Here is a 15,749-nt window from a genome sequence, read left to right on the forward strand (position 1 = left end):
GCATTACCTTGAAGTTCACTTTGTTTTTTGGCCTCCGGGGGGGCTTTTCCTGCAGGAATCTGGCTGCCGGGAGCGGGATCGCCTGCTCCCTCGGTCGCCCGCTCCTCCCACCTCGCTGAAGGCGAGCTATTTGCTGCGGGCTCCTGGGGCTTCTCCGGCCAAGAGGGTTTGTGGGTGTCTGCTGGCGTGTGCGTGTCTGCCCGTGTGTGTGTCTGCGTGTCTGTGTCTGTGTGCGAGCGTGTGCGTGGTGTGGGTTGGAAGTTGCTGTGCAGCAGCGGGACCGAGCGGATCCCTGGACCCGGCGGAAGGATGGGGATTGTCTGACCAGCAGAGGCGTCTGCTGCCCGCGGCGGCGCCCGGGCTGGATGGATTTGCTGCCGGCGCTCCCAGCAATTCTGGTGCTGCCCAGGGGCCCCGCGAAGTGACGCGGGCTTTCGCCGAGGAGAGAAGCGCTCGGAGCCCCGGGCTCGCTCCCTGACCAGCCGCGGCTCTGCGCCAGCCATCGGGATTTACACGCTCCTCCGGCTGCGCCTCAAACTCTTGGGCTTCCTGCGCCGCGCTGTCCTCCGCGGCAGCACCGTTTGGCGAAGAGATCTGTTGTTATAAAGCCTGGACCTCCGGAGGAGATGGAAGTTTTCTCCCTCATCCTGGTCGTGTCCGTCTGTTGGACTCGAACCTGGAAAGCGGCGATTGCAGATTCAATCATTCATATCGGTAAGGGGGTGCTGCGCCTGCTGGTGCTGCTGGACACTTTTCCAGCTCTCCTTTGCAACCTTTCCTCTCTTGGAAGCTTTTCCCCCTCCCCCCGTAGCCCCACTGTCTTTTATCGCTTGATCGCTTGCTTTTTTTTTTTGTTGTTGTTTAGTCCTCTCTTATAATTGCTTTCCACCAGGACCTCAGGCGTCCTCTTTTTCCCCTACCGCGCTGTGTAAAGGTTTCTTGGCGGCGGGGACTGTGCGTGCTTTAGACCTTGAGGTTTTGATGAGGCGGATGATGGGGGCGCCCAGGGCTCGGGCACTTCCCCGGTTCCTCCCCGCCGCCCCTCAGCTCCAGCCTGCCTTCCGCCTGCCCCGGCTCGCCCTGGGCCGTGGGACACCCCGCGCCTCCCGGTGTTCCTCACACCAGGGCGACAGCCGCGCGAAGCCCCCACCCCCCGCACTTTTCCTCCCTCCCTCCCCGCCCTCCTCTCCCGCGGCGGAACAGGTGGTTTGGCAACGTGAGCGCTTCCCGTGCCGGGGGCGGGGGGCTCCGGCCGCCGGCACCCCCTGCCCGGCCGCCACCGTCTGCGCCTCCCGGAGCCGCCGCTCCCGGCAAGGACAGCGGCCTCCCTCCCCTCCGCCCCGGGAAGGGCAGGGGGCAGCTCGGGTTGATGCCGGAGCACGGCGCTGCCCGCTCTCCCCGCCGCCCGTGCCCCTCGCTCCCCGTTATCCCATCGCTCCCCGTGCCATCTCCGGCACGGCTGCCCTCCCTCTCTCCCTCCCTCTCGGCGGGCGCATCCCTGGGAAGCGCTGCCGAGTGGCGCTCGGTTCCCGCGGCCGGCGAGAGCGGGCGGCCCCCCTGGCCGGCCGGGGGTGCTCGGGGAGGGAGCGGAGCGGAGCTGGGAGAGGAGGGCGCTTCCCCCGGGCCGCTCGCCCATCGGCAGGCACCGCACGCAGGCGGAGCGGGGGCGGCAGGGCGGGCGGGCGCCGCCTGCCCCGGGGAAGGGGCATTTCGGGGCAGGGTCCCGCCGGCGCTTCGGGCACGGTCCTGGGGCGGTGCCGGCCCCGGCTGTGGGGCAGCTGCCGCTCTCCCCGCGGTTGGCTTTATAAATATGTCTGCCGGTGCTTGTCGTGGGGATCCGTAGCGGGTTTCTGTGCAAGGGGAAGCGGGGAGAGCGTTTGGGAAGCGCGGCCGTCAGGAGCTTTCCCGCAGGACCGATTTTGGGGCAGCGGTGCGCCAGCCCTCCGTGTGGCTGTCCCCGAGCCCAGGAGCCAGCGCTGCCCTTAGGTACCGCAACTTTACAGGGGTCAGTCCTTTTGGCTGTGTGAGACTGGAGCAGCAAATACTGCACGGGAGGCATCTCTCTATGCCCTCCTTTTAAAGGGAGAAGGACTTTTAAAATTCTTCCCAGTTGCAGACTCTTAAAGCGACACTAGGAGACAGTTACGTCTTAGGGTTTCTTTCCCAAGAGCTTGTAACAAGCGGTTACATCCTAGGATTTGGGGGGAAATTTTGACTGTGCCGCATATGAGGAGTTTCTTTGCAATCCACTGTCGCCCATCCTCCCGGCTAAGGGAGCGCTGCTGGGGAGCCGTGTGCCTTTGCACTGCCGTCAGGGGACACGGCAGCTTTTCTCCCGTCGTGTTAACGAAAATTTATTTGATTTATTAGTTTTATTTGATAAATGCAACACATTTTAATTATTTGTTTTAATAATGCTGTTAGTGATACATCAACGCAGTGAATCCTCACTGAAAGCAAACAAACCCCAACAACCCAAACTAGCAGAGCCAATGCAGTTGCTTCTAACACAATTTGTCTTGAGAGACAATTAGTACAGTTGACAAGGGGATTAGCTCTTTTTATAGACTGCTTTATGCTGCCATGAAAATGGCAAGCTGTATAACTGGTACACAGAGCTTTACATCTACTAAAATGAATACTCTGAAAATAAATTACCTGAAATCAGAACTAACAGTAAATGAGTACACAGCTGAATATTCCAAGTTGTACAGCTCACAGATGAAAATTTGGCCCCAAGTAACACCACTGTATTTTGTGACCTCATCTTCTGACCCCTTTTTGCTTTCTTCCACTTGTATGAAATAAATTTATGTATAAAATATGTAGGCATAAGCAAAAAACTGTATTTATTTAAATGAGTGAGAAAAAGCAGTAGCAGGATACTCTATGAAGAAATTAACTACAGAAGAACTTACAAAGCCAAAGAAAAAACCAAAATGCTCAGTTCAAGGGAAAAGAAATACTACTAGTGGTAGTTCTGATGCCTTAGGCAACAGATAGAATAAATGCGTTATCTTTTTTTTCATTCTGCAGTGCTAAGATATTCAAGTGGAAAATATTTTCCCATGTTTGAGGGGCAGATGGTCATAAGAAATAACATAAGAATAACCTGTGCATACCCTTTTCCTAATAGGGCATACTTTTTTCAATATAATGCACAAACTCTCTTGCTTGCCTATGTTTTATTTTATGTGTTTCCTGTAAAAGGATGCTTTCTGTCTCAAAGTGTTTTATCAGTCCTCTCTTAGACAATGCCAAAAAAATGTTACCATTTAGTGAGTAGACATTAACAACTTGGTGATGTCAGTGGGAGGGATACAGTGACTGGTATCTGTGATAATGCCTTTTCATATTCCTGTCTTCTGTGTACAGATTGTGGTTTTGATCTCTAGAGAAGGTCTGTGCATATGTACATGTGCACATTTAAAAAGAAAGGTTTTCCTCTATCATATTTTAAACATTGGTGGGGCTGCTTATAGCCTGTACGTTTGTGCTGCCCTGCTATTATAAATAGGAACTGGCAGTTCAGAAAGACTACATTAAGCACTCTTGTGAAAATGGTGAAATGAATCGACTCCACTATAATTTTCCTTACCCTTATATAAAAAAGAAAGGGGCAGGGTTACCATGTCAAAACTGTGCAATCCTGTATTATGCTGCTTCTCTCAGCCCATGCATTGATTGAGTAATTTCATCAGTCCCACATTACTTGATTGCTTAGAAGTTTCCTAATGATCTGTATGCTGTAGGAAGAATCTGAAAGTTGTGAGTGGAATGGTAATGATTCTGTGTTTTATGAGGCTATTCAAAAAGTCGCTCTGATTTATGTAGCTCGAAAGCTCCCAAGTCTTTGAGATTAGCCACGCTGCCTGATAGTTCCTTCATACATCAGTTGTCCCACACTCCCCACTCCCTAAACAGGAGTTTGGAACAGTGTTTTAATTAAGCAGGGATTAGGTGGCATTCCTTGTCAACCACACAATTTGCCTATGCTTTGTATCTTCTACTGCTGATAGTCTCGTGCTTTTATATTTTGTACTTTGTGCTCCTTATTTTCCCTTGATAAATTTGCAGTAATGCATCTGTTCATGCTTATGGATTTCCTATTGTGTCTCTAGAAACACATAGGCAGATATATGTGTATTGGGTGCTGCAAAATCACCCAGGGCAGCAGGCACATGGTGTGGTACAAAAGTTTTGAAAAAATACTCTACAGGATTTTTGAAGGCTGATCTAGTTCAGCCTCCCTGATTACCTCAGGTTGGTTTTTATGTTTATCAGTAACTTTAGTCATACACAGTCAACTGTGTATTGCCCTTGGCGTTTTTTATTTTTAATGGAAATTTCATAAATAGATATAGCTATGTATTATATATGCTTCTACATATACTTATACATCTGGTTTTAATGTATTTATAGATAAAAGTTTTTTTTTCCTGAGAGAGAAAATCAGTTCTGCCCTTACCTTACTCCTCTCAGCTTTGTAGGCCAGGACTGCTGCATTCCTTTTATTGGACAAGTTCCCAGCATTGCTGAGTCCTGAGTTTTGGCTCACACCTTTAAGCTCTTCTATACCATGTTAATGATATCAAGGCAATTCCAGCCTGGGGTCTATTGCTTGTTTCTTCTCTGGATGTTGGTGTTGACTAAAATGTTTTTTTTTTTGTGTAAGAAGGAAAGGAATTCTTGTTGTTTGGTGGGATGCCTGTCTCATTTCTTCTTGTAAGCTGATGTGCTACAGTGCAGCTGGGGTTGTGTTGTGAATTGGTAATAGGAATTTAATTTGCTGTGCTATTGGTGAAGCCTCATTAGGAGGTATGTAGTGCACGCCACTAACTGTTCATTACAGTACTCTCACATACATTTGTAAAGCACAAGAGAAGCAAGCAAAACAGATTTATTAAAACCAAATAAATCTCTGTGTGCCTGTAGTGTCTGCAGGGGAGCACTCAGGTCCCTGTTGTCCCTGCTCTAGGATGTGAGGAGGTTACTTGCTTATTTTAAACACACCTCTGAGTGAGGACCTGGAACCCGGAGTGCTTGGGCTCAGCAGCCAGGAGCTCTATTAGTAACTCTGTTCTACTTAAATGCTCAGCCTGCGTGACAACCTCCCTGCTTCTGTGTGCCTTATTTCTGAAACACTTTCCCAGGTGCTTGGATTTGTGGCAGCGCTTCAGGCCCTGTGATGTGTGTTAGTTACTCTGTAGCTGAAGAGGGATGACTTTGCACGCCGTAGATTAGGGTTTGCCATCATCCAAAGGCATGTTTGCCATTAGGTGTCACTGCTTTCTGGAGTGTTTCTTAGTCGTCATCAGGGCCTGATCCAGAGTCTGTCATAATCCAGGTGAGTGGCTAAGTTGACTTTGGAAGATTTTAAACTGAGCCTGTGGATTGCTGACTGCAGCAGGCAGCTCCTTTTCATGTTCTTAAATAACTCTTAGTGTTATATCAGGTTCTTTGTCCTTGATAAAGGCAGAGTAAAAAAAAAAAAATAAAAAAATCAGCCATCCGTTTTCAAGTGGTGCCCTAACAAATGTCTGACATGGCAATCACTGCTGCTGCTCTGTGCTTTCACATGACTACTTATGGATGCACTGAGCCTTTATTCTCACAATGCCATCTCTGAAAAAACACACTGGAGAAAAATCTTTCAAGACTGTGACTACATAAACCTACCAACTAAGGTTCATTTAACTTAATGAACAAAGGCATTAAGTATGGGTCTCTTCCACTCCCTGGCCCTGGAAAGCAAGTGGTATTGGCAAGAGATGACTTCTGGAAGCCATTAGATTACTCCCTAGATATAGACTTGAACTTACATCATTTTCTTCCATTTGATATATAGCTATCTATAATCTGCCATGACAGCCTGGTTTTGGCTGAAATTTATTGGAGGCTTTTCCCTTTTGAGTTGAGGTTTGTATTTTCACTCTTTGTTACTGCTACTCTACTGCTTGACTTTTTTTTTTTTTCAGCACAGGAAGAAATGGTTTTAAAAACAGTTTATGTGAAAGAGTAGTAATATTTGGCCATCAGTTTCTAATAAATTTTCTTAATTACCTGGTTTATATATGAGAAGATGGCAACACTCTTTCCACCTACACACAATCCAAACATATTTTTATCTTCAGTGTTTAAAAACTTACTAGGCACAGATAGTACTGTTGATGTTTGGACTTACAAGTGACCAATGAGAGAAGGAAATAGTATTCTAATATTTTGAGCAATTAAAAGAAAATTATCAAACTTTGAGCACATGTTTTGCACATATATTATGAAACATAGTATGTGCCAAAGATTGACTTCAGGTGATACATTAGTAATGAGGCAAATTCAGATACCTTTCTGCATCTGCAAATTCAGTTGTCACTTTCTTTTTTCAGTTAGATTTGAATTCCAGAAGAAGTCAGTTGTTATCTAAGCTGGGGAAATTTTGAAGAAAAACTTGACTTGAGATTCAGTCTTGGCTTGTATGTCAAAGCAGCTCCACACCTGTGCATCCTATGAACTTTAGACTCCAGTTCATGGCTCTGCTCAGGCTCAGTCCCATCTATGAGAGCCCAGATAAAGTTTGTGCTACCTACAAGTGCCAGGAGACAAGCATGACTGTCACAGCCCAAGAGCAAAGCACAGCAGGCAGGTTGCTGGCATCCTGACAGAGTGGCTGGGAGCTGCTCGTCACAGCTCATGTTTCTTTGATGTGTTCTGTACCCCTGGCTTGCCGTGTAGCCACTGGCTTCCTACAGGGCTTCTTGCACACAGATGCATTTCCTCTCCTTCTCTGGTGCTACATTATCCTCCTGCACCATGTATTACGTCCATGAGGACATAGTTGCTGTCCTGTTGCTTGCAGTAGTCACCAAAATGAGCTGTGTTGGTCAGTCTTGGAGTGATGTTGACCGTGGCTTTGGCTCATCTAGGCTGGCAGGCTGTATGGGAAAAGGTGCAATACTGAGGGGGTGCGGTGTGGCATGGGGTGTGTGCTAAAGGCATGTTGGATCAGTTTGATGGAGTGATGGTTAATCCATCCTCAACATCAGGTAAGGAAGGCCTGGGCAAAGCCTTCTGGGTCAGCTTTTAGCTGGTTTGTGCATTTGATGCAGCACGTGGGGAAGAGGAAGTGCTGTTGTCAACCACTACAGATGCAGAATATAATTGTGTGTTATTGTCATGGTAATTTAAACATCTAGACAGAAATGGAAGGAAGAGTGATTGAGGAAAATGTGTCTTTCTTGCTGTATCTTTGTGAATTTCCCAGGAGCACCATGAGGGCAGTTTACTCTGCTATTCTTCTATACAAGTGTCAGGCTTTGGTTTCTGGTTGTTGTTGGCCAAGAAGTTGTGAGAACTGATGGAGTTAAGGGAAAGATTCTCTTGTGCCTGCAACCACTATAATTAATAAAGACTTATGTGACTTGGAGACTCGCAAGTGATCTCTCTAACAGGCAGGACACAGGCTGAAATTGAAGGTTAGTAAATGAAATGTTCTGGTGTTTGGATGCTAGTTCTGAAATGTGGCAAGGGAGCACATTTGATGTTGTGCACTGCTGTAATTTTGTAAGGTTTAGAATTTATGTCCTGGTTTCAGTGATAACATACTTAAATCAGAGGAGGTATTTTGTGTTCTGTATTGTACCACAGAGTGCACTTCAGCTGGAGAGACTTCTTCCTGCTTTGGTGTGGGGCTCACCACAAAAGCTCAAGGCAGGGATATTCTGAGAGCTGTGAGAGAAGCGCTCATAAAAAGTGACCCTTAGTTAAAGAGAAAGGATAATAGAGTAACTACAGCATTTCTGTGCAGCACTGAAGTTATGGTGGAAGAGGTGGTACAGAGACTATTACTCTACTTTTAGTCAGCTGTAAACTGATGGATTTGTAAGAGCAGGGCTAGATGTAAAGTACATTTCCATTATACACATTAGTTGTGGAATGGTGGGGGAGTAGGGTAGAAAAGAAATGATGAAAGGGAAAAAGTTTCTTGAAGGTTGTGCTAGGTTTATCTGACAAGCTCTATACTCAAGAGGAAATTGAAAAAGAAAATGAGTAAAAATGCAAGGAGGGGAAGAAAATAAGATATCAAAGGCAAAAGCCACTAGTTCTGTCTGTTTCTATTTCTTTGGGAGCTGTATAATATTCCTGTAAATGCTATGCTCAGTGGAAAAGTCCTGAACCAGAAAGGAAAAAAAATGTCAGGATAAGAATTTAAATGAGGAGTTATATGGGTATTTTAATGTAGTAGATAACACTCTGTGTTGAAATGCTAATTATTCCTAATTGTTATATTTGCTTTACCCATGAATAAAATATCACATATCTAATAAAATATGCAGTGAAAATAACTGTAAAATTCCTCTTGGAGCCTTTCATGCAGATTTAAAGGATTTAATACCTTATTTTTTCATTGCTTTTTAAAACATTAACTTTCTGTAATCAGTTGGATTGCTAAGGCCAATATCCAGTGAACCTAACAATAATTGCTTGTTTTGCAGAACAATTTTTTGTTAGTCCAACCATATCTTTCTCAGAGGCTTAAATCGAGTTGGTGATTTCATTATAATAATTCACTTGCAATAAATCAAAATCAAATAGCACTGCTCCAGTGCTGTGGAAAGGAGCTCCAGATGAGAGCTCTGGAGAGAGCAGAGGATGGCAGAACAGCAGACCTGAATGCCAGGCTTGGATTTGCTATGCCAAATTTTAACCTACACAGATATATAAATTTTGCAAACCCATTTTGAAATAGAGAAATGTAACTTTGCACAGGGTGGGCTTCCCTGCCTTGGGATGCCAACTCCAGACCTGTGTTTGGGACCCGAACCTGATGACAGACTTGCTTTGGTTTTAAAGCATGGAGGAACTCAGTCAAGCTCAGACTCCTGAGCCCTTGGGATGTTTTGGAGATGTCAGTTGTATTTCTCAGGTGCCAGGACACCACTGCAGAGTTATCTCACAGATTACAGTCAGTATTAATACTTGCCTGGCTGGGCTGAAGGCACACAGTGGGGGTATCTCTAGACCAAGTATTACCAAGCAAGGATGTTTCTTTTTGTTTATCCTTTGCCTTCTTGCAGTCTTTATAGTCTTCAACTTAAACATTTGAGAAACATTAAAAAAACATTTAATGTACTAGAGGGTTGTCAAAGGGAAGAAGACAGTAAAGAAGACACAGTTCTTGCTCAGTGAGGCCACTGTAGAGTAGTGGCAGTGTGTGGCCAGGGCACAGTGTGGGCTTGCATTGTTAAATGCAAGTGAAAGTGATAGCTGTTTAGGTCATATTAAAATGCATTTATTGCTCTCTTTCACTGTTTCTGTTAGTTTCTTTCTCTCTCATATTCACACTTGGCTCATGGCAAGAAGTTGTGATGGTCACTGTGTTCTATGCTCTTAAATATCTGCTTTTAATGTCCAGTAAGGAAAAAGTTAAACACATCATAACACAGATATCTATAATTTGAATAAAACTGTTTTTTCTCTGGAAATTTCTCTCGAATTCCACTTACTTGACCTCTTTTGAGGTCAAATACACCTCAAAAAGTTGGTTATATTTCTTAGAGGTAGTCTTCCTTTGGCTTTCCTCTTTGTGAATAAATATGCTGAAGCAGTATTGAAGTATATCCACTAATGGATTTGCTATAAATATCTTTAAAACATTACTATTCTGGAGCTGTTCTACCTCCATTCTACAGGCTGATAGCAAGCACTGGGGTATGTATTAATGTATGCATCTACAATATATAAATACACACTTTTTCATTAATCAGAAGGACTATTGAAAATACTTGACTGGATTTTTCTGTAATTTGGGATAGCATTACTTTCCACCCTAGGTAACAACAAGAAGATTTGGGAGCCTTTTTGCTTGCAGTCAGGAAGCCACAACGTGAATACAAGGAGTGAAATGCCCCCCCCACTGTGCTGGAAGCTGTACAAATATGAAGCAAAAAGTTGGCTGTCAGGAGATTTGAAGCTGAGGGGAAAGAGAGGGCTTGGATCTCTCTGCAGCTCAGTTTGTACACCTGGAGACTCTGTGTCTTTTGAGAGGCAGATTCACTCATTGATGTTTGTGAGTGATCACTTTGGGTACAAAGGGATGAAAGCCGGTGGGAATGTCTACAGGGATGTCCTGTCAGGGCAGGGCTGTATGGCTGATATCAGAAGTTCATGATCTGGGGCTGTGAGGTGAAAGAGCTGACAAGAAATGAAGGGCAGCAATGTGTTTGTAATTATTGCCTACAATATGTTATTTCCAGTAACCTTGATCAAATTGGCCAAATAGAAGCAATCATCACCTCATCAGCTGCCACCATGCTCCTCTATGGGTTTACCTAGTACAGGAGTAATGCCCATGCCTACTCTCACTCTAGGTAGGAAGAAAACACCCCTTTTTTGGAAAGTGGAACAATATATGTTGCAAAATTCCCTACTTTGCTTGAAAGAGATATATAAATACAGTCAGCGATTCTGCAGCTATCTGCAGCCTCCTTTGGTAGTCCCGTAAAGTTTTTGTATTGCTGCGGAAATATTAGTGAAATAATCTGGAAAAATTATTATCTAGCTCCTCAAAGTAGCTCTCCTGTTCTGGAATTGGATTGCATCCTGGAGATAGATGAGAAATTTGATACATGAAATGCATGCACATTTACCTGGAAAAGTTCTCCCATTTTTGACAGTGTTGTAAAGAGTATAGGGCCTGTGTTAAATGAAAGGGCTGAAGGCAGTGGGCAGGAAAAAAACATGTTCTGTGCCACAGAACTGCTGTGGGGAATGTTCTGGTGATGCTTTTTATGTGGGAGCTTTGGAAAGTGATTGGAGGGTTGTGTTCAGCAGTGGTGGGAGTTGGCTGAGTGGTCAAGGGATGCAGGAAACATTTCGAGGGGTTAGCTTGAGTGATGGGCAGTGCAGGATACCTTCAGAAAATAGCAGGAAATGTTATGTGGTTTGGAAACTGAGCTTTATGTTTGGGGCAGGCCTTGTAGGGGAGGTATATGTCTAAGCATGCGAGAAAAGTTGGGAAATCCAGAGGAAGAAGGAACTGGAATGGCACAAATATTACTGAAAAGCTTAATAATACAATGCAAATGGTGCTTTGAGAACAATATAGCTAGAAGATAATATTAAGTTTTTAAGAAACTAAATTACAGATTAGAAAATAGGATTGTTTCTCCCTGTCTAGCCTCTATAGTTGTACCATAAAGCATTTCTTTTGTGCGATAGATCTTAATCTTTTGGGTTTTTTCATCCAATAATTGTACCTGGTTACTTGGCAGAGACGTAAGATCCATTTTACCTTTTTATTGTCTTAATACCATTGTACACAGATGCAGACAATGAGTACTGAAGTGTCAGCTTCCACTCCTCTCCTCCCAGGGTAACTCTGAGTGTATTGTACCTTCCTGTGTCTTGACACTCTTAGGATTTTCTTTCATAGGCTGGTCTGTGCCATGCCTCCTTTTAAACCCAGCTTCTGTGGCTGGTGAGTAGGAGGAAGGGACACAGCCACAGCTTCTGCTCCCTGGACTTTTGACCTAATTTAGGGAGGGAGAAAAGGGTAAATAATGCAGCCTGCTTCTGGATGCACAGCCTGCCGTGACTTTCACAGAATGAGGGGGCGAGTGCTGGCTTTCTCCTCATCTCAAATAGCTGCATAGCTTGCTTTCAAAGTTACACCTTTCTTCAGTGAAGCTCCAGAGTTGTGAGTGGATCTCCTTTCACACTTATCTCGTGGCATATGTCCTCATTTGGTCTGGTTTTCTGTCAACATTAAGCTTGTCCAACCCCCATTCAAGGCTGCAAAGGCACAGCCAGTGGCTTGGGTTTCCTATAAATGAGACACATTAAGAATTGGGACAATGGTTTTTCAGAATATTTTTCTATTTGAGAACAATGATCTCTAATAACAGGGAATGATTTATGGAATGGCAAAGTAGATACTTCCTCAGGGAAAGGTAGATAATGATAGCAATGGGAAACTGTTATTGCTGAAAATCATCTTCTCAGGATTTAGTAATTTAAAAAAAAAAAAAAGTCTGTTCATTAAAGTACTGTGGGGTTGGAGTTTTTTAGCATTTTTTTAAAGGGATGCATTTTCCCCCCCCTTTTTTGTAAGACTGCCAAATGTCCCTGAGGCTAGAATTAATTGGCTCTTTGTATTGTGTCAAGTAAGGAGTACGAGTGTTTTCAGAAAATATTAGGTTTACAGACTTCCATAGACAATATGAAAGGGAGAGAGGGGCTAACTTACTATAAACAAGGTCCTTGCATCATTTTGTGCCACTAACTTGGAGTAACAAGTAGAATATTGAAATTTCTGGTGTTGGAGCTTTGGAAGCTGTTGTAAACGTCCCCGATGCCCTCATCCCTTCATTGTGACTAATCCTCCCTTCAGAACAAGCGTGTGCCAACTTCTTTTGCTCTCACCTCCAGGCATCTGCAATGAGTAAACAAATGTCTGCTCCTCAGAAGTAACCAGCATTTGGATTTTTTAAAAGAGATTCAGGAGTAGGGGCCATGGAGATGTATTTTGTTGTTGGCATTGCTTTAGTAATACAACAGAGGTTTCTTGTTGCGGTTCATTTCACAAATTCCCCCTGACCATTTTGGATATGAAAGTATTTTATCATTTTTTAATACTGCTATGTTAAAGGCCACTTCTTAAAATTGATGGAAGCCGGAGGATGGCAGCAGTTGTAGATGTAAGCTTTGAAATGGCCCTTTTATGGAAGGGTTTGAGAAGTAAGTCGTGGAGCCGTTGCATTAAAATTCCAAAGTGTTAACTTAAATGTAATAATGCTCTGACAAAGTGCTACTACCATCTGCTAGTGAGAATTAGTAATATTTTAAAATCTCCATAATTCCCAGAAAGAGCAGAGGAGTCGTGGCATGAAGAAAAGTCTAACTCTAAATTAGTATTTTAGTTCAGGAAGTCGCAATCTCTTTGTGGGGACCACCAACTATTAGAGATTTTGTGTCATACTCTCAGCTCACATAAGGGAGTAAATATTTGTGGTGTATGACTAGAATGGGGCCTGTTTCTAACTGTTTCCAGCTTGGTCCCCAGTTTTGAGGCAGATCCTTTTTGTTTATAACCACTTTCCATTCACATCACAGCAAAAATTCAGTGGTAACTGCAAATACAGTTTGCATGGTAAAATAACAAGGGGATGTACTCCCTTGTTACATATCCATATCCTTGTACATGGGTATGTAAAAATCTTCATTCCTTATAATATGACTTCTGTGTACTGGGAGGCAGTTCTTTGTTCAGTGCTCATGGGGGGTTTTGAACACCACATGAATGCTCAGTCCATTCTGCAATGTGAAAGTTGGTCTGCACTGAAGAGTATGATCTGTGGCTGGAAATGTTCTCAGTACCAGAACATCTCCGTCCCTAGACTTCTCTCAGCTGAACATGCAGAAGTAACTCAGCTTCTAGTAAGAAGAAGGTCTGACAAGTTTTGAAGCTATTCCAAAAGCCAGTGTAACTAGTGTCTGTTAGGAAATGGTTTTTGTATCAGCAAGAAAGCTACTTTACTCATATTAGCAAACAGCCAAATCTTGCACAATATTTAAAGAAGGGAGTACGAAGAGAAAGCTAGTAATGACAAACTACACATAGCTGTTGGATTGTCTAGTTTAGAAAGGATTTTGGAGATCGTATTAAAAGATGTATTTTATAAACATTCAATTTGAGAAGAAAAGGGAAAATGGGGCCAAGTAGAAGTTTTTCTTGTGTCTTTCTCTTCCCCCTCCCGAAAAGGACTCACTGAATTTTATTTACTCAGTCTTGCATGGACTATAATATTCAGCTTGCTCTGCACACGAGTTGATCATATCTCATATACTTTTAGCTGAAATAATCTTCATCAGCATTTCTTGCTGAGGTACAGGTACTGTGTGTATGTCCATAGGCCTACTGGTACAATGGCCTTGTGCTCCATGTAGCTAACGCAGGCTAAGTCCAATTCTTCTCAGTTATAAACCAGTTCTACCCTGTATTATTATTTTGCATTATTTTCTTTTTCCATGCTAGAAGTACAACTGATACTGATTTTTTGTTTGAGGAGTCAAGTCTTTCACTTGTTGCTTTGAGTGTAAAGATCTTCACCTCTTCCAAAATCCCGCTCGGAAACCCACACAGCATTCCTTGTTTTTCATGTAGACAGGCTGATTACCCATAGAGTTAATTGTTTGAGTAACTGTAAGTCCAGGATGAAGGAATGATTTCTTGGCTGTCTGTTACTTAATTCAAACCACTATGTTGCCTTGTACTATCACAGAGTGGTATTTTAGTTTATCTGATGTGAGAGAGGGACCTTCTATTGTGTTAGCAAACATCTGTGTGAGGCAGAGGGAGCAGAGACTGTTTGAGCTGTGAGAATGAGGTCTTACCTCAATAACAATATTCTTGTCATGCTCTTGCTTTTTGCTTAGACAGGTTTTTGTTTCCTTTCATACATTGTGCATACAGAGAAATAAAACCAGATGGATTTTTCACACATTTACAGTGAATAATGGGCTGATGAAATAGAATTGGCCAGTCCACAGTTGTCAGTCGATAAAGCTGCCCCTTGAAGGGATCTCTGTTTTTCATGACTGGGTGCTGAGTAATCTCTGCTGGGTCTGTCATGTGGTGACCTGCACAAAAATGAAGCCAGATGCATTTCCACATAATTTTCACTGCTTGTCTCCTTGTATGTAAATGTTTATCTTGCCTCTTAAAACTGTTTCAATACTAAGAAATTCAAAGCACATATGAGCAGGAGCTGAGCTTTATTAAGAAGCAACTCATGGTAGGGCTAAGGAGGCCAATCTCTACCTCATAAATCTTTTCATAAGGACTCAAAGCCATTTCTAGCAGCTGTCTTTTTACTGATCCCTCTTATTCCCAGCATCTTGACAAAGAATGAGATTGATTTCACCAGGAGTGAGGAAAGCATTTGTTCCAGCACCAAAGAGTAAGGGGCAAGGCAGGACATGGTTGGTTATTTGGTGCAGGTCTTCATGAATTCTCGCCTCCATGATTGAGTATAAAACTGGTAGAGTGCTGTGCAAGGCACATGTTTGTTGTCTGCTTCTTCTTTTAGAATCATTGGAATTTTCTTTAAACTGTGCAGAGAGGTGTTTTGTGAGATTTAAAATAAAAATTTAGAAGTGCTCAGAAACATAGTCATTACTGCAAAGCCTTCTTGGTAATCTACCTCTGTTTATAAATAAACAAGTGTCTTTTAAAAAGTGTGATTGGCAGAAGGGAGAGTAGCCTGGCTAAAAGTGTTTTGGGTCTAAATGGCACAAAGCTGAGAGTGAGTTCACACAGGAATATCCTGATACAGTTTACTGAGGAGTGACTCATGGCAGATAAACCAGCTCTTAGGTGGGCAGGTGTAAGGTTCTCCTTTCCTTGACCTTCTCACCAAAACAACTTGGATGTGCTCCTGGCCACCCCGACTACCCTGTTTTGTGTATGCAGCTGCCTGCCTATCTCATTCCCAACAGAAATCCCATCCCATCCCATCCCATCCCATCCCATCCCATCCCATCCCATCCCATCCCATCCCATCCCATCCTTCCACTTACTTTTCTGCCCCAGAAACTGCTTCCAGAGGACAGTGAAGGCTTTACCTGCATGCCAGCAGTTTCTTGTGCTTGTGGATTGCTGAGGGTTGAAGCCAAGAAAGGGAAGTTCTCTGCCTCTTGGCAGGTACTTCTGTCAAGCAGTTGTTCTCACTTCACCGTCTTGGGCCGTTTCC

General features: G+C 43.7%; 1 protein-coding gene across 2 annotated transcripts in view; it reads left to right on the forward strand.

Moving 5' to 3' along the window:
• Window positions 1-626: 626 nt before the first annotated feature.
• Window positions 627-15,749, forward strand: part of GRID2 (glutamate ionotropic receptor delta type subunit 2) — a 677,499-nt gene continuing 662,376 nt past the window's right edge. For both annotated transcript variants that reach the window (XM_059471361.1, XM_059471362.1), the window contains exon 1: window positions 627-714. In XM_059471361.1, the coding sequence (XP_059327344.1) occupies window positions 627-714 (88 nt within the window). The remainder of the gene's footprint in view (window positions 715-15,749) is intronic.

The sequence above is a fragment of the Ammospiza nelsoni genome, chromosome 4, assembly GCF_027579445.1.
Source record: "Ammospiza nelsoni isolate bAmmNel1 chromosome 4, bAmmNel1.pri, whole genome shotgun sequence".
Classification (NCBI taxonomy): Eukaryota; Metazoa; Chordata; class Aves; order Passeriformes; family Passerellidae; genus Ammospiza; species Ammospiza nelsoni.